Source organism: Phyllopteryx taeniolatus, chromosome 11, assembly GCF_024500385.1.
Source record: "Phyllopteryx taeniolatus isolate TA_2022b chromosome 11, UOR_Ptae_1.2, whole genome shotgun sequence".
Taxonomy (NCBI): Eukaryota; Metazoa; Chordata; class Actinopteri; order Syngnathiformes; family Syngnathidae; genus Phyllopteryx; species Phyllopteryx taeniolatus.
In genome coordinates, this window is record NC_084512.1 from 10,959,148 (window position 1) to 10,986,242 (window position 27,095).

At 40.3% G+C, this 27,095-nt stretch overlaps 1 protein-coding gene across 2 annotated transcripts in view; it reads left to right on the top strand.

The window, feature by feature from the left end:
• The window catches only part of arid4b (AT-rich interaction domain 4B), a 67,048-nt gene that overhangs the window by 20,654 nt on the left and 19,299 nt on the right, over nucleotides 1-27,095 (top strand). For both annotated transcript variants that reach the window (XM_061789017.1, XM_061789018.1), the window contains exons 3-9: nucleotides 10,021-10,131; nucleotides 15,275-15,340; nucleotides 16,423-16,513; nucleotides 18,818-18,897; nucleotides 21,572-21,663; nucleotides 24,943-25,084; nucleotides 26,212-26,291. In XM_061789017.1, coding sequence (XP_061645001.1) covers nucleotides 10,021-10,131; nucleotides 15,275-15,340; nucleotides 16,423-16,513; nucleotides 18,818-18,897; nucleotides 21,572-21,663; nucleotides 24,943-25,084; nucleotides 26,212-26,291 — 662 coding nt within the window. The remainder of the gene's footprint in view (nucleotides 1-10,020; nucleotides 10,132-15,274; nucleotides 15,341-16,422; nucleotides 16,514-18,817; nucleotides 18,898-21,571; nucleotides 21,664-24,942; nucleotides 25,085-26,211; nucleotides 26,292-27,095) is intronic.

Below are 27,095 nucleotides of genomic sequence, written 5' to 3' on the forward strand. Positions count from 1 at the left end.
ACTAATGACAGTCATGTTTTTATCAATGTAAATACCATTCATGTTTTGGGAATTGTTGGTAAACGTCTCCTTATGACGAGCTCGCCCATCGCTAGTCATCCATCAGACTTCAAATAAATTCAAAGAAAACACACTTCACTACAATGTACTACAAAAAAGAATTTATAATAGTAACATTCATTTGACATGACATGGCATCCTGGAAATGTAAACAACTGTCGTGTCTGCCCACGACACAGCCAGCAAGAGGTAAGGGGTGTTGACGTGTCGTCCCAATCTGGTTTTAAAGTAACAACGTATTACAAAAAAAGAACACCATAAAGTGTGGTGGTGGCAAGGTGATGGTCCGGGGATGTTTTTCTAAATTTGTTTGATGATGAGAAACATTTAAGTGTGACGAACATGTCAAAAGTCAATAGAGCGCATTATACATAGGTGTAGAGGTTATGAAAAAGATGTACACTTTCATTCCAATATGCCACCGCCCACTAGAGGTTATGAAAAGGTTGTAGCCTACACTTTCATTCCAATATGATGCGTATATATGACTGCATATATATACATATATGCTCATAAGTTTACATACCAAGGGAGAATTTGTGAATTATTATTTTTTTAAATACAACTTATGACTGAACAACAACCATCATTAATTTCTTTATGGTTAATTTTTGTTGAATAATAATGCTTTTCTAAAATGCTTGACAGTTTAATTTGAATCCCATTAAAATAAAATTAAATGTGTTTCGCCTGGTCCTTCATGTTTTCTTTAAACAATTGTACACATCTTACAAATTCGGCCTGTGTAGTCAAACATATGAGCACAACTGTGTGTTTTCTTATTTACTAAATAAAAGTAGGGCTGTGAATTTCAAAATAAGAGCAAGTAAATAAAAAGTATTACGTGTTTAAATAAAGTGCTTAACTTCAGAATAATACTTCATGTTTTGATCATATGGGTAGAAGCAAAATCATGCATTGTAAAAATGCAATGTACACAGGTAGAAGGGTTTTCCAGAATTTTTAGGTCAACTTTAAGGGTGCGCATTATACACGAGAAGTACTTTGTTAATGCAAGCTTGGCGTCATTGAAAAATACTGATTGGTGACGTATTTACTAGAGCTCCGACTCGCCGTGTAAATCCCCAATCGCTATTCGTATTGACAGTAACTAATGAATAGCATATCACAATTGAATCATCCTTGTACTATTAAATACTTGTCATTGTCCAACAAATAAAAAGTACAATTTGATTATTTGAAAACTGTCTATTGCCCCGTGGTTAAGTCTTGGTCGCAAGTTTTTTTGGGTTGCAAGTTGCCGCATGGCTTCACTTCATTGGAGCTCCTGTCAGAAGAAAATACGTGCTTTCATTAATTAATTATGATTTAGGATTAGTTTTTCGCGAATTAATTGGCAATCATTCGTTCATAGCACAAGTATTTACACCTCTGTTTGCCGATACAACACAAACACATCAAAATTACTTGATTTAAATCCAAACAACAGTGCAAGCATAAACACCTTTACAGTGCCGTGAAAAAGTATTGCCCCCTTCTCAAATTCTTATATTTTTGCATAGTTTCCCCACTTTGTTTACGATCATCAAATATAATACAAGTGAACATAAAATGCTGTTTCTTAATGGTGATTTCATTTATTAAGAAAACAAAAGTATTCAGTTACCTGGCCATGTGTGAAAAAGTAATGGTCCCCTAAACCGAATAACTGGTTGGGCCATCATCAGCAGCAACAACTGAAATCGAGCTTTTTCAAAAACTGGCAACGAGACTTTCACCAATCAGTGGAGATATTTTGGCCCACTGTTCCTTGGAGAATTGTTTAAATTCAGCAAAAATGGAGGGAGTTCGAAAATGAACGGCCTTTTAAGGTCATGCCACTCCATTTCAGTCAGATCCAAGTCTGGACTTTGACTAGGCCAGCCCAAAACCTTCATTTTGTTTTTTTAAGCCATTCAGAAGTTGACTTGCTGTTGTGTTTTGGATCGTTATCCTGCTGCAGAACTCAAGTGCGCTTTCAGCTTGAAGTCACAAACTGACTGCTGAACACTCTGCTTCAGGATTTACTAAAGAGCAGAATTCACGGTTCCATCAATCCCAGCAAGTTTGTCCAGGTCCTGAAAGAGCAAAGTAGCCAAAGACCATGACACTACCAACACCATGTTTGTCTGACACAAAGACCATGACACTACCAACACCATGTTTGTCTGATCGTATGATGTTCTTTTTCTGAAATGCTGATCGTAAAAGACGGCATACGGTGCTGTCGGAGTAAATGTCATGTAGTGTTGGCGCTGCCTGCCCGAAAAACGGCAAGATTTGATGGCAATAGTCTGACATAGTGCAATTGGGAAAGACCAAATTTGTCTTGTAGTCTGATCCAGGCATAAGGCGGGCCTTTATGTTCTTTTTGGTCAGCAGTGATTTTGGCCTTGGAACTCTGCCATGGATGCCATTTTTGCGCAGTCTCTTCCTTATTGTTGTGTCATGAAGTGACCTTAACTGAGGCAAACGAGGCCTGCAGTTCTTTAGAGGTTGTCTTGAGTTCCTTTGTGGCCTCCTGGATGATTCATTGCCGTTCTCTTGGCGTAATCTTTGTCCTGGGAAGGTTCACCACTGTTCCACGTTTTCTCAGTGTGAGGATAATGGCTCTCCCTATGGTTCGCTGGAATCCTAAAGCTTTAGAAATGGCTTTTGTAACCCTTTCTAGACTGATAGATGTAAGTTACTTTATTTCTCGACTGTTCTAAAATTTCCTTGGATCGTGCCATTTTGTTGCAGCTTTTTTAGATCTTTTAGGTGATTTTGTCCGGACAGAATCTGTTTAAATGATTTTTTGATTGAACAGGTCTGGAGATAATCAGGCTTGGGTATTATCATTGAAAATTAACCAAAAGTGGTGATTAGCCACAATTAATTCATGCTTTAACAGAGAGGGGGTGGGGGGTAATTACTTTTTAAATTTGGCGGTGAGTTGATGATTAAATAAACTAAACAATTGCAGATCTGTTACCTTCTATTAAATCAAAGGGGGTCAGCGGGTATTGGAGCGGTGGGGTTGGGGGAGTTAGCCAAGGCAAATGGTATTTAATTACTGTATTTCAATTCTGTCATCCCCTACGCTGGAATTCATTATTACAACAGAATAGTCGCTTCGATATGACGTACTGTAGGTGGCCCCTTCTATGCGATGATTCTACAACACTCTACAACTGTTTTATTCTGTTTTGAAGGACAGCAAGTAGGGGAAAAAGATGGCTTCTTCGGGAGAGGCAATATTTTAAATTTCCCTATTATTGCTGCGTTTTGTGCATGCATTGCTAGGGCTAGGGCTGTCACGATCGAATATTTTTAGAATCAATTAACCTATCGAATAATTCATCCATCCATCCATTTTCTGAGCCATCCATCCATCCATTTTCTGAGCCGCTTCTCCTCACTAGGGTCGCGGGCGTGCTGGAGCCTATCCCAGCTGTCATCGGGCAGGAGGCGGGGTACACCCTGAACTGGTTGCCAGCCAATCGCAGGGCACATACGAACAAACAACCATTCGCACTCACAGTCATGCCTATGGGCAATTTAGAGTCTCCAATTAATGCATGTTTTTGGGATATGGGAGGAAACCAGAGTACCCGGAGAAAACCCACACAGGCACGGGGAGAACATGCAAACTCCACACAGGCGGGGCCAGGGATTGAACCCGGGTCCTCAGAACTGTGAGGCTGACGCGCTAACCAGTCGTCCACCGTGCCGCCGAATAATTCATTGAATAATTCAGTAATGATCTGATATGATGCTAGCTTGGCGCGTCTCGTCCTCATATTACACCATACAGTACGTTCTAACTACCAATGGTAGGGTAAAAAAACAAACGTTATCTTAAGTTCTTCGAGCTGGTGTCCGATGTTTTCGGTTTGGATGTTGGACCACAGTAGAAGTTGTATTCCTCCTCCACTTTGTAGTAATTACATAGGACTTTATTTGTACCCCTTTTTAATTTAATATGATGATCCCGCACTTTCACCATTATCCCAACAATGCATTGTCTGCAAGACGTCGTCCGTCCGTGTGGAAAACATGGACGGCTGCACGAACATATTTGTAGCGGAGCGTGGAGGCAGAAATTTTGCGTCAACCAAATTTTGTAGTCGACCTAGCCGAGTTAAGCCAACTTTTTTTTCTCAGCCCTAGCTCGCGCGATATGAACTTAGTTTTTTTTATGTCAGGCACTTTGTTGGGCAGTTAAGGGGTCCTCGGAAGGATGTGTGAATTTTGTTCGCGGCAGATCATCGAAGCCTGTTATCAGCCAGAAATATCCCAGGCAGTGCAAAGCAGGCAGAGTGAGTCATTCCCTATTATTGCTACGTTTTTTTGCATGCATTGTTCGGTGCGTGTATTTTATGTCAGGCACCTTGGAAAGACGTTTTTAAAAAAATCTATCAAACATATTTAATTTAGAATAAATTAAACCAGAGATCCTTATGATTATTTTCTTCTACAAAAACGATAAACAATATGTTAATAGGTAGCTTTTTACAAATGGGAGACAAGGAGCCGCGCTCCACCGAATGTTTGGTAAAATTTCCTGTATGTCATTTCCGTGACTTCATTCTCGGTACAGTACCAAGTGCGCCAGCATTGTAAATGAAAACCGTATTCACCAAATATGAAAAATAAAATACTGAAAAATACAGCAAGATGTTAGAGGAGCTGAATGGCTTAATCAGCATTGTATCATCACCTCTAGTAGTGTCACTGCCCGATGTTGAAACTTGTGGAATTATTTAAGTATCATTTTAGCATCTTCACGTGGTTTGTTTAATGAGTTTTGTCACTGTAAACACAGCCATATCATTAATCTGTCACTTGAAATATACACGTAAATAGACAGTCTAAAAAATTGGCTATCGACAATAAATTCTGATTGGGCACTAGAACCTTCTCTCTAAATCCAGACTGAGGCTATGTGAGGTATCGCAATAATCAATCTAGTTTATTTTATTAGGCTTGAAGGGCAACAGTGACCAGTGGCCGTACAATACATTAATTAAATTAATCCTCTGTGTGTTAGTTGACCATTTTTGTGTGTTTTACATTTACACGTATTTTCAGCATCATGACATTTCCAAAAATGTGCTTCAAGATTTAGAATCTAATGTGTCCTCATCCAAGTGTGGTGATGGTGATTTACTCAAATATTGATACATTAGATCAGATGTCCACATGACTGTGATGATAAAATGTGTGATAGATGGTCGACAAAAGCAGTGTGCAACGAGATGACTTTATGTTAAGTTAAGACAACTGGAATCATTCTTGAATTGGACAGCAATACAGAGACAACTGGAATCATGAGAGAGAGAGAGAGAGAGAGAGAGAGAGAGAGAGAGAGAGAGAGAGAGAGGGGGGGGGGGAGAGAGGGAGATTATATTACTGCAGTTGAGCACTTGGGTATTTGTAATATGGCGGCTGGCCTTCATTCTAACAGCCTGCAAGAACAGGTGTAACTCCTCCCTGATTATTCAATTGGGTCATATTTTGATTTCCATTTATAAAGGCAAATGAAGTCAATTTTATCTAAAGATTGTATGAAGCAGCAGCTCATTTCCACTTAGTTTCTTATTACATTTTTTTAGTTATGAGAATCACTACTGACAAGAAAGTGCACTAATTTCGCTGTCACCAGAATCCCTCATACAGGGATCTTCTTGGGGAAGAATGAATGGTTTTCAAAATCTGCCATACTGTATGTAGCAGGAGCATTGTCTGATATGACAGGGTTAAATACTGAAAAGGTACCAAATACAAATGCCAATTTTGTCCGTCAGACAAGGATATTCAAGTTAATTATCGTGATGTGTGTACTGGTATTACTACTACTGAATGATCTGATTCTCATTTCAGTCGTCACAATTTATTTTCTTACAGACGTGATTTAACCAACGTTACACTATACATGTTTTTTTCACTGCAGGGTTTAGTTTCCATGTCAGTCTGTCTTGTTTTTCATCACCTCATGCCGAGTCCCATTTGTGGATGTGTTTAATCTAGCCTTTGTGCCTGCAGATTGTTTTCCACATCATTGGTAAAGGGCCAACAATGTTTGACTGTATTGTTGCTGTTGCATTACTCTGGCTTTAGCATGCAGATACAAAAATGGCTAATGATGAAGACCGCATATTTTTCCCTCCAGTATCGTAGGTGGGAGCAGGTCTTGTAGTTTGAGCTTTAACACAGTATAAGTTAGAATTAAGTCTGTCTGAACATATTCAGAATTGTGTCTTTCATTTTGTTCAATGTAAGGAGCTGTTTAGGCTGAATGAAAATCCTATTAAAGATTTGAATCATTTTTTTCATACATTGAATGTGGTAAGGTATCCTCTATGTTTGCAGACGTGCAGGCCTCAATGTTCTTTTGTGACTTTTGCCCTGTTATGATGTGGAGGTTTGGTGGCCACCGTTGTGACAATCCCAAACTGTCCTTTCTGACTATGTAGCACTACCAAGACTTAGGAAAGAACAGTGCCTCAAGCCAAAGGAGAGGAGTGAAAGTACTGCATGTACTGGGACCTGGCACCAGCCTTGTGTTACACCCGTAGCTGAGAAGCGAGTGAACTAGCCACTGGAAATGTCCTCTGTGTCATGTAAACCTGATGTTTGATAGAGTAGCTGGTGCTGTGGGCAGACAGATGTGGTGTTTATTTGAGCATTGAGTATAAAAGGCACTAGGGTACTCTGAAAGCGGACACCCTGTTATGCTATGAATGTGTATGCCTTGTGGCCAACTTAACAGAGGAGATGCATTCCATCAACTTGTGAACAAATGTTTCCTTTTTGTTTGCAATAAAAGTTGGGTGTTTCAGTTGATGGATCGTAGGAATATTGGCTGAGCTTGGCCCCTGTTGTTTTAATTTTTTTCAAAATTTCAGTGTCTGCTGCCTTCAAAATTCGGGTCGGATAAATAATTAACGAGCAAAGCACAAATCAAAGCTTGCGCTAATAGAAACTGTCAATAGTAAGTGCGGTCATATTCACCATGTGCTTGTTGAACAGATTTTCAATGAAATTCTTTTTTTATAAAACAGCATAAGGTGTGGCGACTAAGTGGCCATTTATACAAGGCAGTTTTCAGCTCAGATGTGTCTGCTGGAAGAGCTCACCATTATCAAGCGATTAAATCTGTGGCTGACAATCATCATATACTGATTCAAGTATTGCTGCCCAACAGTCCGGAGAGTACGAGAGGCTCCAGCCCACCCTAGTGAGGATATAGCGGCTGAAATAAGTATTTAACACGTCACCATTTTTCTCACTAAATATATTTCCAAAGGTGCTATTGACATGAACATTTCACCAGACGTTGGGAACAACACAAGTAATCCATACATACAAAGAAAGTAGAACAAATAAGCTCAGAAATTCAGTTGTGTAATAATGTGAAATGAAATAGGGAAAAAGTATTGAACATTCCAACTGGTATTTATTTAATACTTTGTAGAAAAGCCTCTGTTTACAATGACAGGTTCAAGACGCCTCCTGTATGGAGAAACTGGTCGCATGCATTGCTCTGGTGTGATTTTGGCCCATTCCACAGAAGTCTTCAACATCTTGAAGGTTCCGTGGGCTTCTTTTATGGAGCTTGAGTTTCAGTTCTTTCCATAGATTTTCAATTTGATTCAAGTCAGGTGATTGGCTAGGCCATTCTAGCAGCTTTATTTTTTTCCTTTGAAACCAATTGAGAGTTTCCTTGGCAGTATGTTTTGGATCATTATCGTGCTGAAATGTCCACCCTCATTTCATTTTCATCATCCTCGTAGATGGCAGCAGATTTTTGTCAAGAATGTCTCAGTACATTTGCCCATTCATCCTTCCTTAAAAAATGTGAAATTTACCAGTACCATTTGCTGAAAAGCAGCCCCACACCATCATGTTCCCACCTCCGAACATCACTATTGGTATGGTGTTTTTAGGGTGATGTGCAGTGCCATTTCTCCTCCAAACGTGCTGTGCATTATGGCATCCAAAGAGTTCAATGTTGCTCTCATCAGACCAGGCCATATTCTCCCAGTATTTAACTGACTTGTCCAAATGTTGTTCAGCAAACTTAAACGAGCTTTGAAATGCATTTCCCCCCCAGCAATAGGGTATTGCGTGGTGAGCGGGGTACACCTTGAACTGGTTGCCAGCCAATCGCAGGGCACATACAAACAACCATCCGCACTCACATTCAGACCTACGGGCAATTTAGAGTTGCCATGCATGTTTTTGGGATGTGGGAGAAACCGCTTTAGGTGCCCGGAGAAAACCCATGCAGGCATGCAAACTCCACACAGGCAGGGCCCGGGCATTGAACCCTGGTCCTCAAAACTGTGAGGCAGATGCTCTAACCAGTCGCTCACCGTGCCATGCCACATTATTACACACAAATTAATTTCTGCTGTTATTTGTTCTACTTTCTTCTGTATGTATGGATTACTTGTGTTGTTCCCAACATCTGATGCAAATTTAATGTCAATGGCACCTCTGGAAATATATTTAGTGTGAAAAATGAAAAAGAAAAACCTCCTGAAAGCCGTCACCTTATCGTGGTGTAGAGGTTTGTGTGTCCCAATGATCCTAGGAGCTAAGTTAATATCAAGATGCTGATTAGACAGCATTATTATTGCACAGGGGTGCCTTAGGCTGGCCACAATAAAAGGCCACTCTGAAATGTGCAGTTTTGCTTTATTGTGGGGTCTGGGGAGGGGGGGGTCAGAAAACCAGTCAGTATCTGGTGTGACCACCATTTGCCTCACGCAGTGCAACACATCTCCTTCGCATAGAGTTGATCAGGTTGTTGATTGTGGCCTGTGCAATCTTGGTCCACTCCTCTTCAATGTCTGTGCGAAGTTGCTGGATATTGGCAGGAACTGGAACACGCTGTCATATACGCCGATCTACAGCATCCCAAATATGCTCAATGGCTTACATGTCCGGGGAGTATGCTGGCCATGCAAGAACGGGAGGTTTTCATCTTCCAGGAATTGTGTACAGATCCTTGCAACATGGGGTCCTGAATTATCATGCTGCAACATGAGGTAATGGTCGTGGATGAATGGCACAACAATGGGCCTCACGATATCTCTGTGCATTCAAAATGCCATCAATAAAATGCACCTGTGTTCGTTGGCCATAACATACGCCTGCCCCTGCCATAACCCCACTGCCCCACAATATTTGAGGGAAATGGCCTTTTGTGTATGTAGAAAAGGTTTTAGCTCTTGGAGTGCAGCTCACGAAAAATGGGAGCAAAAACAAAAGTGTTGCGTTTATATTTTTGCTCAGTGTATATCAAGCAGATAGGGCAGGCACCGAAATGTTACACTGTATGTATTACTGGACAGACACTTGACTTAAAATGCCCTGTAGACAGCTCAATACCTTATGTACAGTAATACAACATTTACAAATAACAGAGGCATCATTGCAGATTCATTTATATTTCCATGTTTTTTTGTGTGGCATAGTGATTATTTCCAAAGTGACAACAAGGAATTCTAACATTAAAAGGTGTTAGAAAAATTGGCCAAGTGCATGCCCCTCTATCAATGTTCAGCCCCCGAAAACAGCGGTGTCCACAAGACAAGCATCATCTTCCTTCACCCACTCATAGTGTTTTCTCTGCATCGACCTTTCAATGTAGGAGATAATCATGTTGTGATGATTGAATGGTAGTGGGTTGCTTTACAATGAGGTTCTCCTTTTGTAGTCTCAAAACAGTAATGTTGTAGCCTTTTTACTTGCTTCCTCTGTGGCTTCTTTTCAAATATCCACAATTTTTCATGGATGAATCACAGAGCTAGGATGGGTTTTGTATTGCTGGCTTTAAATGAGCAAAGCTGCATGTATGCGTGCTCTCCTACCTGAGTTTTAAGAATACCCATGTCACTAAGCTGAATATTCAAAAATGTGTGTTGGATTTACCTTTTTCTCTTGTGTTGTTTTCTTTGTTTCCCTCAGACTCTGGAGGAGCCGCCTTACTTGACAGTAGGGACTGATGTGAGTGCCAAGTACCGAGGGGCTTTTTGCGAGGCCAAGATTAAGACGGCCAAACGTCTCGTCAAGGCTAAGGTAAGCTAGGCCGCGGACTAGCCCTCTAAATCCTGATACTGTATGTTATTTGTGTTGAGTCAGAATTGAATCGTTACACGTTGTACTATTCCGAAATAAAGACATGCCATAGTCCAATGACTCAAAAATCCAATTTGATAATTTGAAAAGAATCTATTGAACCAGAAAGAGAGTATGCTGGCACGTTTCGGCTGCCGCTTCTCTGTAATGAAGTTTAAAATGGCTTACTTTAACCAGGATCCCTCGCTGTTCGGTGGCCAATGGTAGAACCCGGGTTGATTTTGCACCAATCGGTACCGTAAATCCTTGTTGTCTAGGATCAGCTGCCACCTTTCTAGCTAGCTAGCTGGCCGGCTAACCGGCTAGCTCTCGTCATCTGCTACGCGGTGTTGGATTCTGCTCCACTTTCTCCCGTTCATTCTGGTGCAGTCGCCTCCTTTCTGGCTTCGGTTGTGTTGCTGCCATGAAGATGCATGCAGGTTCTCGGGTTCTGCTATTGGATTCCTTATTCCGCGGAGGTCATCATCTCGTTATTTGCATCCGTGATCCACGATCAACTCAACTGCAAGAACGAACTACTATCGTGCAAAATCTATGCGCATTCAAAGTCAAAATGACATTGGTCATAAACACAGGCAAAAAATTATGAAATATTTTGTATTTTCTGAAGTAAAGGCAGTTGTAGCGCCTGTCATAATAAAGTAAGTTGTATGATAATCTAAGAAATACTTTCTGATGTGAGTGATGATTGCTTTTCCATGGCCACTCGAATCCCAATTTGAGTCACAAATTAGGTACGTTATACAAACACTGATGGATAACTTTGTTATTTTGGATGATTTATGGTGAAGTTTTCATACTGGAATAATGAAGAATAATTGTAAGATGTGTGCTGAACGTCGACAAAAATCCAGCTGTTTCACTTGCATGGTGAAGCACCACCTGAGGTTGCTAGTAGCAGTCCATCATCATAGTTGTTGGAGCACCATCCCGGGGCCAAGCTCACACAGATGCAGGGTCTAGTCGAGCCCACCAGGTACCGATTAAGGCCTCAGGCATCCATCTTATCCATACCCTCCTCACAGTATGACAGCCCCAATGTTGTTTCCCCATTGGGTTCATGCTTTGCTGATGAAGGCTATGCAACATACGCACTGTACTGTATCATTCCCCAGTAGGGCTGAGCATCTGGTTAATATAATAGAGGAGGGGCAGCTCGCTTGTCTCTTAAAAGAAGAAGAAGAAGAATCATCTTTTATTGTCACGAACATGCATGCACATGAAATTTGTTCTCTGCACTTAACCCATCACAGTGAACACATACACATTAGTGGAACACACTGGAGCAGGGGGCAGCTGAAGCACCCGGGGAGCATTTCGGGGTATCAGTGTCTTGCTCAAGGACAACACAGCCGTGAGTCCGGGGGATGTTGGCGGATGGTCCAGTCGGGGTTTTGAACCTAGGTCCCGCACGGTGGCAGGCGATGATCTTAACCATTGGGCCACGGCTGCCCCAGGCAGCAATGGAGGCACACTGGATTATACTACTTGGCAGCAACTATCAGAGCGCCAACTGTTCCAGACACAAATAGTTTGCTGCCCATGCAGTCAGTAGCTTACTATGTTCTTATAGTAATCATGCAATACTTATTTATGCATACAAACTGTATGAAGTTAATGGCATGATGTCCCCTATTATGATGCTGTTAGCTGCTCGAATCTGCAGCACTGGAACATTAGGACAAGAGTAAGTGTTTTTAACTGCTGGACTTATTTTCATTATGCTGTCTTCACATGTTCCTAACAACAATACTGTAAGTGTCCTGCAGTTACTTTTGGTTGTGTTCAGGTTGGTATGTGAATGTGAGTGTCATGTGTTTTACCTTACAGTCTGTGCACATTATGTAAATCACTTTTTTCATTGGTTTAAAGATGGGACTTAATGTGTATTTGAAAATAAGTGGGATTTGTGTTTACTACCATCTGACATGCCTTTTTACAGAATTAATACAAAAATGTGCAAGCTTAAATTGGCTGTTCATATTCGATAAAGAAAATTTGTTCAAATGGGTCTCCCTGCAGGTGGCACGGTGGACGACTGGTTAGCATGTCCGCCTCACAGTTCTGAGGACCCGGGTTCAAATCCGGCCTCACCTGTGTGGCGTTTGCATGTTCTCCCCGGGCCGTGCCGGGTACTCCGGTTTCCTCCCACATCCCAAAAACATGCATGGTTGGTTAATTGAAGACTCTAAATTGTCCCTAGGTATGAGTGTGAGTGCAAATGGTTGTTTGTTTTTTATTTGCCCTGCGATTGGCCCACAACCAGTTCAGGGTGTACCCTGCCTCCTGCCCACAGTTAGCTGGGATAGGCTCCAGCATACCCGTGACCACAGTGAGTATAAACAGTGTAGAAAATAGATGGATGGATGGGTCTCCCTGCACACCTCAATGCTTGTGGTCAAAACACTGGTGTAAAAAGAAACAAATAAGGCAGTAACTGTGCATATACCTGTATGAGGGTTTGCATGTTAACTGGCTGATTACAAGGGTTGTTTTTGATTTGATATAAAGTCAGTGTGTTTCATAAACATGTAAGGATGCATCTGAATATTCTACTCCAACGAGTTGATCTTGCAGCATCTGGCATGAGGTCCTTTGAGTGATTTGAGTGAAAGATTTGTGACATTCATTTTTATGATTCTGCTCTGCACTTGAAGATTTGTGAAAAGTCAATTATCCCAACCCTGATTTTACCTACTGTGAAATGATAAGTACACACACGATGAGCACGGACAGACCCTACAGCACTGCGCCAAACTTAGGGGCCATATTTATTGTGCTACTTCTTGAGCCATTATCAGTAGGCATGTCATGGAATAGGAATTCACTGAATTTAGTTATATTAACTTAATCCACATCTCATGAACATTTTCCTTTCTGGACTTTGGATGAGAATATAAATGAAACAATTCCCCAAGTGAAATTTCCCTCATTAATCAAAACTTTTGTGCTTGGTTGAAAACTAAACTTGAACATGCTGAATGTAAATTATTTTTAAATTAAACTTTTTTTTTGATGCCTTAGCTCCTTTTCCTGCTGTTACATCGTATATTTGGGGGGATAGAAATTGGAGTTAACTGAGATTGGATTAAAAAAAACGTTTATTTTCATAGATGGATTTTGAAAATTTAGATCATTTTGTGGTTATCAGGGTATGGATTCTCATCAAAGCAACATTCAAGAATTATTGGCATAATTCTCCCCTCCCTTCCCATCATAAAAAATAATAAAAGCTAATAAATTTATAGATATTTACGGGCAGAGTGGGTCGTCAAATGACAAACCGCGTTCTATCTTGTATGTCTGGCTGTCCATTCTCATTGAACAAATTTTGCAGTCCACGTTGTAAAATTTATTTGGCAATGCAAAAAGTGACCAAAATGAACCTAAACACATGAAAGTGTCTCTACAGGTGACTCTGACATGTTTTTGTTGCTGTGTTGCACCACGGTACAATTGCATTAGTAGAGCAGTGATGTAGTCGAGACAAAAAATGCTAAAATTTGAAAGTAGTTGGTCCGAGAGTTTTTGAAGTTTCATAAGATCATATCAGTAATTAGATCTTATGAACTTGCTTTGAACTAAAACCTCCAGCGTTTGAACTAGAATCTAGTGAGATATATGATTAAGTAGCTTCTGCGAATTATAAAGTCATATTTATTAGATGCAGTTTGTAAGGATTCAGATGAGCAACAACTGTATCACAGTCCGTTCATTTAATAATAATAATTTTATCTATAGGTGCCTTTCAAGCCACTCAAGGTCTCCGTACAAACATAGTTAAAAGAAATACAATAAAAATAACAACAGAAAACATCAATTAAAATCTCAAATAATAATGAGATGAAATGTTAAAATGAATAGGCAGTCCGGAATAGGTGTATTTTCAGTTTGGGTTTAAATAGGGTTACTGAATCTGTATTTCAGAGGTCAGGTTATTAGTGAGTTCCAAAGACGGAGGGTAGAGCGGTGGACAGATGGGCAGAAGGGACGGTGAGGTGGATGGAGGATGAAGATCTGAGAGAGCGGGAGGGTATACCAATGCGAAGAAGGTCAGCAAGATATGGCAGGGTGAGGTTATTGATGGCCTAGAAGGTGCCAATCGGTATTTTATATTGGATGCGGTATTGGGCAGGAAGCCAGTGAAGTTATTGTAGGGCTGGAGTGGTTTGCTGAGTAGAGGGGGTCCTTGTGATAATACGGGTGGCAAAGTTCTGGAGAAACTGTAGGTGTTTTTTTTTGTGACGTGGGGGAGACCAAACAGGAGAGAGTTGCAATAATCCAGGCGGGAAGTGACGAGGCTATGAACAAGGAAATTATTTGGATCTGAACCAGATTTTTTCAGTATTGGGATTATGACTTCAGTTTTGAATGATGGAACAATACCAGGAGAGAGAGATCAGTGGATGATGTTTGAGGGGAACCAGGGATGGGAAGCTATCTTTTATCAGAACAGTAGGGAGTGGGTCAAATTGGCAAGTGGATGGCTTGGAGCGACGTATTATTTTTTAAATGTCCATGGCGCAAAGCAGAGCAAAACTTAGTGAGTGGACAGGTAGGACGCGGGAGGCGGTGAGAATGGACTAAGGCAGGAGAAAGTAGGAAGTTGCTGCTGTTTGATTTTTACATTGAAAAATGACATAAGGGAATTACAGAAAACAGATGAGTACAAGTGGGAGGGGATGGAGTCCGATTGGTGTGAAATATTATTGACATTTGAGTCTGTCCAACAGATTTTTTTTGCACCTTTTGGTCTCAGTGTTAACAGATGCATGATCGGATTATGATCGACTGTGGCTCACTTAGCAGAGGCTGCATAGGGGTGGATGGTAGGGAGGTTTGACATTTAGAGTTAAAATCTGCAATTCTCAAACTCGCACTGTCTGTGAAATGACACAGTCGTCTTTACTACAATTCTACGTCAAACTGTTATGCTTTTTAGCCATGTAGAGTCCATCACAGTCACTGTTATATCAAAGCAACGGAAATGTTGACTATGAAAGGATGTTGTATTTTGACTGTTCAGAATTGATTCTCCATTCATTTTGCTGAGTGTCTTCTTGATCTCCCTCTTCTACTTCAGGTGACCTTTAAATCAGATCTGTCCACAGCTGAGGTCAACGATGAAAGCATCAAAGGACCTCTAAAGGTGAGCTAGGTTGGATGAAGAAGTGTGGCACTCATCAACATCATGTATTGCTTTATGATTGTTTTATTTTGATTGAAATGTCATGGCATTATTCACAATTTGAAATCACAGAGCAGAGCCTCAGTGTCAAACCTGGCTTTGCTATATAATTTCAGTCAGTTAGAATTACACTGGTGAACATCCATCCATCCATCCATTTTCTGAGCCGCTTCTCCTCACTAGGGTCGCGGGCGTGCTGGAGCCTATCCCAGCTATCATCGGGCAGGAGGCGGGGTACACCCTGAACTGGTTGCCAGCCAATCGCAGGGCACAAAGAAACAAACAACCATTCGCACTCACATTCACACCTACGGGCAATTTAGAGTCTCCAATTCATGCACTGGTGACCAATTAGAAATAAAACTTCTGTTGAGTTAATTTTTATGCTGATTAAAATTGGCATGCTGATTCCAAGATTGCAGTCATTTTTTTCTAGCACGTCAAGTTTTTTCTCCACAGCTTACCCTCCAAAATTCCACTGATTAGCTGTAGTAAGACTTGCCAGCTGATTACGATTGGACTCATCTAGAGCTATGCGGCAACTTGTTTGTGCAATCACAATTGAGAGTGCGGTGAGAGGTGTGTGTAGCTCCCAATAGGTCAGTACTATCAATATCTCCAAACAGAAAGCTAGCATAGTAGGAATTAAGACGATTTGTGCCATATCCTTTGTAAAACATAATAGTGTTAAATAAACATTTCAGTCATGCCTGTTTCTTTCATATTTCATTGTATGTCAATATTTGAAAAGTTTTATAAAGCAAGCACATATCTGTTAAGTACAATATTTGTCATATTTTTTAGAAAACAGGGATCTATAGTTCAAAAACTAGAGAAAAACTGAGATCAGTTTTGGATTTCGCACCCAAAAATTAGTTCAAAACAGCTGCCAGACATAACTAAACAAAAAAATTGTGTTCCCCAGTGAAGCAGTCTTAATAGCTTCACATTACTTTCTAACATATGATGACATTTTCCACCAAAACACAAAAGGTTTTTTTTTAGTTATTAAGCCAAAATTCAGCAATGTTTGGTTCCTACAGGTGGGTGCTATTGTAGAAGTGAAGAACCAGGATGGAGTTCACCAGGAGGCCACAATCATTAAGCTGACCGACGCAAGTATTTACACAGTTGGTGAGTCATTATCATGAAAGCTAGTCAAAAGTAGAACATATAATTTGTTAGTATTTTATATCAAATAAGCATTTCACCTTTACTTACGAATGCAGCATAATTCAATATTTTGCGGCAACAGAAATGTGTAGTAAATTTGGCATATTGTTGGGATATTGCTATGTCATAACCATTTATATAGTGCAAGGATCCACATTTGGTAACTTAAGTGTGTGGTCAGAATGGATCTCTCACATTGTACTTTCTTCTGACCCATAAGTGAAGCAAAAATAGGATGAAATAAATAAAATACCAGACCACCAAAATGCATATACACACAATACTACATCATTGCAATGAAATATTATTATTAAAAAAAGGCACAAAACAAGTAGTCTATTGACTTTCTATGGTTGACAAATTCAATTTCCAAATATTTCAATTAAACACCTATGAAGGGTTAAGTTAAACAGTTGCCTCTTTGTGTGCAGCTCAGACAGACTGCAATATTTACTCTCTTATTAACCTACTTTTGCTCCCAGTCATGTCCTGAGGGCCACATCTGCTCAATACTGCTTTTATGTTCTTTTAACTTTTAGTCAACTGTCTGTATTTGTTTATTAGTGAGTTATGTCCAGTAGGCGTTACCTCTAAAATACCTGCCCAATTAAAAAAAAAATGAAGCAAAACAGCAAAGCCAAATATTTGATCCAGCGTTAGAAAACAATTATTAGAATTAGTCTTAAGGAAAATAATTTATTTTTCTTACTGTGCGGCATGAGTAATGTGCAGTGCCTTAAAATAATCCTAGCTACTACATCTAACTTGCACTCAAAACCATTTAATTGTTGCAGAATTGAAAAATAAACACGTTTAAAATAATTAACATTATGTTCTTTTTACTGTTGTAAGTTGTAACTAGCTCAACAGCCTCTTTTGCTGCTGTCTGTTACTTAAGAGTCCCCTTGGGCAAAAAAAAATCATCTCAGCACACATTCTTGTTTTTTTATTTGTATTTATTTATTTTTTTAAACCTGTCTTGTTCCGCTGCATGGCCTTGCAGAATGGTGGATCAGTATGCCTTTGTACTGGAACAGTTTTGCTGTGCAACAGGGGAGTTTGAAATGCTCCCTCTGCTTATTTTTAAACGTTTTTATTATTCTGATGTTTATTGAATATCAAGCTGGAAAGAAACTGGCTTTAGGGGACAGACAGAGGGATAGATGATGACATGCAATAACTAACCAAGACAATAAGATAATAGAGGACAGAAAAGGCCAGGACAAGATGAGGGAAAATGAACAAGGCAGTGCTATTGAGGAGTGGTGTGGTGGGATACTTTTTTAAGTCTAAACACCTGTAGGAACCTGTGAGTTGATATGTTAGTATAACCTGTGCTGTTGTTAGTGATCCCAGCACAAGTAATTAAAGCCAATAGTGTGTCTATCGAACGTATTAGTGAATGAACACCATATCACATGCATGTTAGTCAACTGGTGTACGGAGCTGCTGAGCCGGCACATCGAGGAAGGGTGAGCCCTCCCCACCCAAAAAAGGGGGGGCCGAGCAAGCCAGTCCAGCAGGGGACCCAGCCAGGGGGGCGCCACTGACCCCCCCACCCCCCCAGGCCCAGGGAGGCCCCGAGCCCGACCAAACACCCCGACCAGTCCCAAAGGGAGGGGCACGGGCACCGGACCACCACCCCACACGCCCATGATGCATTAAAACTGAAGGACTGGCCGAGCAGTGAAGGGAGGGAGGGGGGGGCATTCTTGCTTTTCACTCTTCATTCATATGTGGGAGAAGAAATGCACACGTCACTGCTGCAGATCCAGGGCTGTGAAAAAGTATTGCCTCCTTCTCAAATTCTTATATTTTTGCAGAGTTTCCCCACTTTAATGTTTAAGATTATCAAACAATGTACTGTAAATATCAGACAAATATAAACCAAGTGAACTTAAAATGCTGTTTTTAAATGGCAATTTCATTTATTAAGGAAAATAAAAATATTCAAAGTTACCTGACCCTGTGTGGAAAAAGTACCCTCCTTGTTAAATTGTGAATTAAATGTGGCTAATCACAATTTTTTCACACCCAAACCGGGTTACCTCCAGACCTGTTCGATCAAGAAATCAAAAAAGAAACTAACTTTCCTTTCACTTATAGATGTGTAAGCAAGTCTTCAAGTGGTATTTGTTGTCGTGCGTGTATCAGCTAAAATATAATATTGAAAATACCTGTATTGATTGTTTTGTGTGTCTGTGTATTTCTGCATGAATCCTTGGCATATACTGTAGTTTGTCTTTTGCATTGTCACCTCTACAGTGTTTGACGATGGTGACGAGAAGACCTTAAGGCGTTCCTCCCTCTGCCTTAAAGGAGCCCGTCACTTTGCAGAGAGCGAGGCAAGTAACGCTGTCTCGCACCTTTCGTCAAAGTATAAACCCTCTTCGGACATTAAACTTCAATTTTATATGTTGTTCGTATACAGTGGCACCTTGAGTTACAAATTTAATTTGTTCCCTGACCCCGTTCACAACTGAAATGCTTGCAAACCGAGGTAATGTTTCCCATCGCAATGTATGGAAATGCAATTAATCCGTTCCAGCCATGTAACATTATATTTACCTTATTCTGATCATTGTGTGTTTAAAAAAAGAAATACTCTGCATTGCAATACAGAAATAGGTGAAAACAATTGACAGTGGGTACGGAAAGTATTCAGACCCCCTTAAATTTTTCACTCATTGTTATATTGCAGCCATTTGCTAAAATCATTTAAGTTCATTTTTTCCCCATCAATGTACACACAGCAGCCCATATTGACAGAAAAAAACGGAATTGTTGAAATTTTTGCAGATTTATTAAAAAAGAAAAAATTAAATATCACACATCCATAAGTATTCAGACTCTGCACAGTATTTAGGAGAAGCACCCTTTTGAGCTAATACAGTCATGAGTCTTTTTGGGAATGATGCAACAAGTTTTTCACACCTGGATTTGGGGATCCTCTGCCATTCCTCCTCGCAGATCCTCTCCAGTTCTCTCAGGTTGGATGGTGAATGTTGGTGGACAGCCATTTTCAGGTCTCTGCAGAGATGCTCAATTGGGTTTAAGTCAGGGCTCTGGCTGGGCCATTCAAGAACAGTCACAGAGTTGTTCTGCAGCCACTCCTTCGTTATTTTAGCTGTGTGGTTAGGGTCATTGTCTTGTTGGAAGGTGAACCTTCGGCCCAATCTGAGGTCCTGAGAACTCTGGAGAAGGTTTTCGTACAGGATATCCCTGTACTTGGCCGCATTCACCTTTCCTTCGATTGCAACCAGTCATCCTGTCCCTGCAGCTGAAAAACACCCCCACAGCATGATGCTGCCACCACCATGCTTCACTGTTGGGACTGTATTGGACAGGTGATGAGCAGTGCCTGGTTTTCTCCACACATACTGCTTCGAATTAAGGCCAAAAAGTTCTATCTTGGTCTCATCAGACCAGAGAATATTATTTCTCACCATCTTTGACCTCATGATTCTCATTTGCTCTGATATGCACTGTGAGCTGTAAGGTCTTATATAGACAGGTATGTGGCTTTCCTAATACAGTCCAATCAGTTTAATCAAACACAGCTGGACTCCAATGAAGGTGTAGAACCAAATCAAGGATGATCAGAAAAAATGGACAGCACCAGAGTTAAATATATGAGTGTCACAGCAAAGGGTCTGAATACTTATGGCTGTGTAATATTTCAGTTTTTCTTTTTTAATAAATCTGCAAATATTTCAACAATAAAAAAAAATTCTGACAATATGGGGTGCCGTGTGTACATTAATGAGGGAAAAAAAATGTACTTCAATGATTTTAGCGAATGGCTGCAATATAACAAAGAGTGAAAAATGTAAGCGGGTCTTGAATACTTTCCGTACCAACTGTATGATGATGAAATCACAGTGGGTTCGCTTGCAAATCACTGTGCAGTGTCTTGGCCTTTTTCGGGACAGTAATGTTTACGTTCACTGTGGTTACTGCTAGCCCTAAATGGCCACCACTTCCCACAATGCATTGCAGCTTTTTCATCACATTGTGGGATGTGGCGGCCATTTTATACAAAAACAAAGATACTTGAAGCACGGAGCTAATGATGTTTTTGCGGTGCGAGGAAAAACAAAGTTCTGAGCCTTCTGCAGCAATGCCAGGACTGTTCGTAAACTGACAATAGTATGTAATTTTTCTTTAAAAAAAAATAAATAAAAAAACATTTCCATAGACCATATTGTTTGTAAACTGGGTCATCCCTAAACCGAGGTTCCACAGGATTGTTTTTTATTCACAAATATATCTCTTTACTTACTTTCTCTCCAGTACCTGAGGATGGAGCACACATTTATCATTTATTCCCAGTCCCATACTGTTGGGATGTTCAGCTCAAACTGATCTCATAGCAAATATTTCAAATGTAAATTGCGTGTACACACTGCTGAGTAATCCTTCTGATCAAAGTCTTTAAGGGGATTGACCTTCCAGTGTCTGCCTGAGTGACAATCATGTTTATATACAGTTTTGTGCATAAACAGTTAGGCCTAAAAGTATATTTATATTGTTTTTATTCAAATATTTACTGTAATTATGACTTTAGTACTGCATTAGTGTAGGTTAGTGGCTACAGTGCTATCCAACTTTCCTACAAATTTTGTTTACAACTCCCCCATAGGGACGGGACTCTGTCATAAACTGAGGACCCAATCCGCCGCAAAGATCCCTTGTATATATTTTTTCCCTGTTGACTTCATAAAATATGTAAACTAGCAAGCTGGGGGCAAAACAGTGACAGCTACTAAATGCAATTCTGACATTATTTCTGTACATTGTCTACATCAAGATGCTTTGCTTCTTTGACAAATGCCATTCACTGTATCCATTTTATAAGGTGATAGATGCTGATTCACCATGCTTGTCATGATGTAATCACTTCATGTATTTTATGCGGGAATCAAATCCTGTAGAGAACTACTGTGTTTCAGTTTGACGAATTATCTCTAATGCCATGTAAGAGTACTGACTGTCTCTTTACTGTTGTCTCCTCTGTAGACGCTTGACAGACTCCCTCTCACCAATCCTGAGCACTTTGGCACACCAGTCATTGGCAAAAAGGGTAACAGGGGCCGACGTTCCAACCCAATGTGAGTATCGTGCACTCCTCCTTACTTTACATCATGCAAGTGTCAATCATTCCAACTGTGACAGAGGTCTGTGGTGCAGATGAAAACGATAAGCGATGTTCCCTGCCAACCCACATTCTTCAGAAAGAGGCGCCCCCATTCTATGTACCGTGATAGCGAAGACTTGCTCTCATTTCCATTTCTTACTAAAAAGCTCCTGAGGCTTAGAGCAGGAAACCCCACTCAGCTTTGGGTGGGTGTGTTATGTTCTGATATGCTCACTCCAGACTGCACGTTTCATATGGGAATAGAAACTGCTTCAGGGTTTTGGCAACGGACATCATTGCGATTATAAAGAGGACACTCTACTTAATAATCCTCATCCTGACACCATTGCTAATGGCATTGATGCAATGTTGACTTGGGAGGGTCCCTGCTGCAGTTTAGCACTTCTGGCTTGTCTTCCTCTACGCAAATCTTTTTACGAGCATTAACAATGCTTCCTGAAAGAGATTCCTTACAAAACCAGAAAAAACATTCAATAGCTTTAAGACATTATCTTGGAGGAAATGGCGCACACATCCAAACTTGTCCAGCATCTACGTAGATTTTTGTTTCAGATATGGGTGATGAGAATTTTCTACATCACATAGGCACAGAAGGCAGCTGAAGCTTATGTTTTCTGTAGCAGAAGTGATGGCTGACAGTCTGACTATTGATCTGATCAATGTGTCTTTTAACAGTTTGGAACAGTCGCCTGCTGGCAGAAATTGCAGCACAGAACAGTCCTTGAGTGACTTCACTTGCTTGTGGACTTATGATTGAATATCCTTTCATCCACATCGCTGGCGATGTGCAAAATATGGATCTGCCACATGTTGTGGTCTCATTATTCAATAGAATTAACTGGGCTAACTGGGTTAACTTCTGTTTTATAAATCTAAATTATTCAATTGTTTTAAGATGTATAAATTGTTTAAATGTAAGATAAGCATTAAACATCACAATAACAGAGCCTAGAACTCAAACTGTACCTTGAGAGAACATACAGTATTGCTTATGATTTAAAAAGCGTGTATTGAATAAATTTTTCAGTGAACATGACAATTTTCTGATTTAAAAAAAAAAATAATAATAATAAAATAAAAAATAAAAAAAAAAAATATATATATATATGTATATATATACATATACATATATATATATATATATATACATATATATATATATATATATATATATATATATATATACACTTTAATCTACCTCAAGGGCAGGCGTGTCAAACTCCTTTTTGTCGCCGGATCACATTGTAGTTATGGTTTCCCTCAGAGATCCATTATGGCTGTGAAACCATAAATAATAATTATTATTATAATAATAATAGGCGGCACGGTGGACGACTGGTTAGAGCGTCAGCCTCACAGTTCTGAGGACCGGGTTTCAATCCCCGGCCCGCCTGTGTGGAGTTTGCATGTTCTCCTCGTGCCTGCGTGGGTTTTCTCCGGGCACTCCGGTTTCCTCCCACATCCCAAAAAACATGCATGAATTGGAGACTCTAAATTGCCCGTAGGTGTGAATGTGAGTGCGAATGGTTGTTTGTTTGTATGTGCCCTGCGATTGGGTGGCAACCAGTTCAGGGTGTACCCCGCCTCTTGCCCGATGAAAGCTGGAATAGGCTCCAGCACGCCTGTGACCCCAGTGAGGAGAAGCGGCTCAGAAAATGGATGGATGGATAATAATAATAATTTCTCGTGTATAATGCGCACCCCCAAAGTTGACCTCAAAATTCTGGAAAACCCTTCTACCCATGTATAAAGCATTTTTACAATGCATGATATTGCTTCTACCCATATGATCAAAACAAAAAATATTATCTGTATTTTGTTAGTAATAATTCCTTTTTTATTTACTTGCTCTTATTTTGAAATTCACAGCCCTACTTTTATTTAGTAAATTAGAAAACACAGTTGTGCTCATATGTTTGATTTCCGAGGCAGAATTTGTAAGATGGGTACAATTCTTTAAAGAAAACATGAAGGGCCAGGCGAAACACATTGAATTTTTTTTTAAATTAAACGGTCAAGCATTTCGGAAAAGCATTATCTTTAAACAAAACATAACCATAAAGAAATTAATGATGAAGAAAAACTGAAATATCACACAGGCATAAGTATTCAGACCGTTTGCTCAGTATTTAGTAGAAGCACCCTTTTGAGCTAATACAGCCATGAGTCTTTTTGGGAATGATACAAGTTTTTCACACCTGGATTTGGGGATCATCTGCCATTCCTCCTTGCAGATCCTCTCCAGTTCTGTCCGGTTGGATGGTGAACTTTGGCGCGTTGATCCTGCGCTTGAAAGGCTTTGCGCACCGGGTCTGAGTCTGCTGGGTCCATGTTATGGCCAGTTCGTTCTGTCATGAACGGAACAAAGGACAGGACCCAAAATATACGACTCCAATTCAAATGGACTGTTTCAAAAAGAGAGGTTTAATAAACGGGAAGAGTTCGGTACACAGGCAGGGAATCCGAAAAGGCAACAGTATCCAAAAAACGTCAGGCAAAAAGGCAAGGTAAATAATTAGAACAGGGTCTAGGCTTACTGTGAGTCGGTGACGTGGAAACAAGGAATGCTGCAATTATTTTCCTACTTATTTCAAGTAAAAAAAAAATGCCAGTGGAGTAAGAAAAAAAAAACTTACTCCACTGGTATTTTTTTTCCTACTTATTTCAAATAAAGAAAATTGCCAGTGAAATAAGAAAATAAATACTCTACTGGCACTTTTTTTCCAACTTATTTCAAGTTAAAATTAGCTTGAAACAAATGAAAATTGTCTCGCAACAAATTACTTTTTTAGTTGATAAGTTTTATTTTAAGTGTAATTAGATTAGTTTTGAGACTTTTGGGACAAATATTCTTGGTAGGATTTTGTGTTTTTGCAGTGCATGCGTTTAGTTTTATCTATTTTACGTATTCTTCTTAACTAATTAAATTATCACTTTGTTTTTGTATGTGTGCATTACTTTCATGAATAACGTACACACTCACACACACACTCACACTCAAATATGCAGGAAAGCGAGAGCTTTCAGACTGATGGCAGTCTTAAAGGTGTTAAACTGAGCAGTTTATACAAATAAAGTATAAGTAAAATAAAGGAAATCGCTGGAATATGTAAAACAGAAAATTCCTACTGCATTAGTCTAAAACTCAATGGAAATCATTGTATATGCACACATCTACACTGTACTTTTTGTCATTGTATAGCCCATTTAGTGGTCTTATTTTGTCCCACAGCCAAGAGGAAGACTTGTCATCATCCTCTAGTGAAGAAGAGGAGAGTGATCAACGACAGAATGAAGATCTGTTTGGCAAAGTGGTCTGCGTGGAAGGAGTGGCCATGGGGGATAAAAAGAAAACCACGTGGTATCCTGCACTGGTGAGCTCATAGTGCCTCTGTCTTAGATGTCTTCTGCTCCATCATTGGACCATCTTTCATCAGCCCGCTTAATTGTTTTGCCTTGAAAGCATGCCATTTTTGATTGTTGATATCCCAAAACAAGACAACATTTTTTGCACTTTGAAGTTGCAGTATTTGTAGTTTCCTCATTAAAGAAAATTCAACTTTGATGGTACTGCATTTTTTTATTTTATGCCAAAAAACTACAACACAAACTATGGCATTCTGTTGTTTCCAACATTTCGTTTCCTCACACATTTAACTCTCGGGTAGTATTAGCTGACAATGAATTGGTGACAGGCCTTCTTTCTTTATGTACGGTAAGTTTTCCAAGTTGAAGTGGGAGAATGGGAGAGTCAGGGAAAAGCTGCGCCTTTAACTGGAGTCAGCAGAGCCCCGCCTATTGTGTTTGTTGTTGTTGGCCTGCTGTTGACCGAGCTCTGTGCTGCCTCCTTGTGACAGCCTAGGGAAGTATACTCTACTTTGTTCTCAACCACCGTTCTCAACGTGTGGTGAGAATACACTGGTAAATGTTATTTGCAACAGGAGGTAACTAATGTGTGATAAGGAAATATAATGAGATGTGCATTGATTTGCATGCTTGCTGTGTATCACATTGTGAAGAAAAAAAAGACAGATACCAACCTGATAAATATTTTATTCAAAAACAAACATGCTACTGTGTATCTGTGTGTGGTGTTGTTGTGAATAGTGGGAGCAGGAGCATGCAGGCAGAAAGTACTAGGAAATCATATCTCCATAAATGCAGTGCAGCCTCCCTTGGGTTAGACTCTTACAGTGGAACAACTCCCACTGTTATGCCTCAACCTAAGTCAACAGCAGAGCCACATGCTGCGAGCGGCACATAACCTTTTTACCTCACTCTGCATCTGGATCGCTTACTTGTTTTGGTCTCATAGATAGCATAGTTTGGAGTCCATCAACATGGCCTTCACAGACACCTTTTTGAGTAATACTGTGGCAACCCCAGATTCTTTCACTTCCTTATCTCGCTTCCAACCACACAAGCACACACACACACAGTGTCACACGCTGTCTGCTACCCTATCTGAACTGTAGATTGTCTCTTGTTTCTGCACACTCAGGTCACCTCCCCCGACTGCCACGATGACATCACAATGAAGAAGGAAAGCTTATTCGTCCGCTCTTTCAAAGACGGAAAATTGTGAGTCTGAGTTATTGACGATGTTATAGTGATTATTTGAGTAGTAGAATATTTGAATGCTATAGTAATATGTTGGACTCATTTTAATCCAACATGAATAATAATAATGAATCATTTTGATGCTGATTAAACCATCCATGTTATATTAATAGAGTGTGCATGCTACAGCAAATGCACTGCTTTGAGCACCAGGCAAATAGATCTTTCGGAGCAGCTTGAGGACAAATAAACTCTGCAATCATTACTCTGAGTGTATTATCTGAATAGCTTTGAGAATAGCTTAGCTGCTTTGTCGTTTATGCAATGTGTTTAGATGTGGTGGCAGATGTTTTGGCTTGGCTTCCTGTTTTGGGCTTGTGGCCTTTTGTTTTGGGGGGTGCGCGCCGGGGTTCGGCATTTTAGCGCGGGGGGTGTCTTCACACAGGCGGCGGTGACTTTTTTGTATTTTATTTTATTTATTTACTTTTAATGTATTTATTTATTTTATTTTTCTTTGGATGGAGCTAGGTGCTGTGGGGCGCTGCCTCCTTTCCCGATTTTCACTGTTGGGGTGCGGGGTTGGAATTTGGGGTGCTGTGGGTTGTCGTTTATGTGGGCTTTGTCCTGGTTCATTGTGGTGTGGGCTTGCTGCGGTGGGGTTTTGGCTCTGTGTTTAGTTTTTCTCTCAAACGGCTGTTTGCCCTGTAGGCTGTCTCGATGTTGGCCTGGACGTGTTCTGTGGTTTCGGTAGCCTGGTTGGCTGGGAGTTGGCTTCGCTGGGGCTCCGTGTGGCGTATGCTGGGGCTCGGGTCGCGTTGGGCGCTG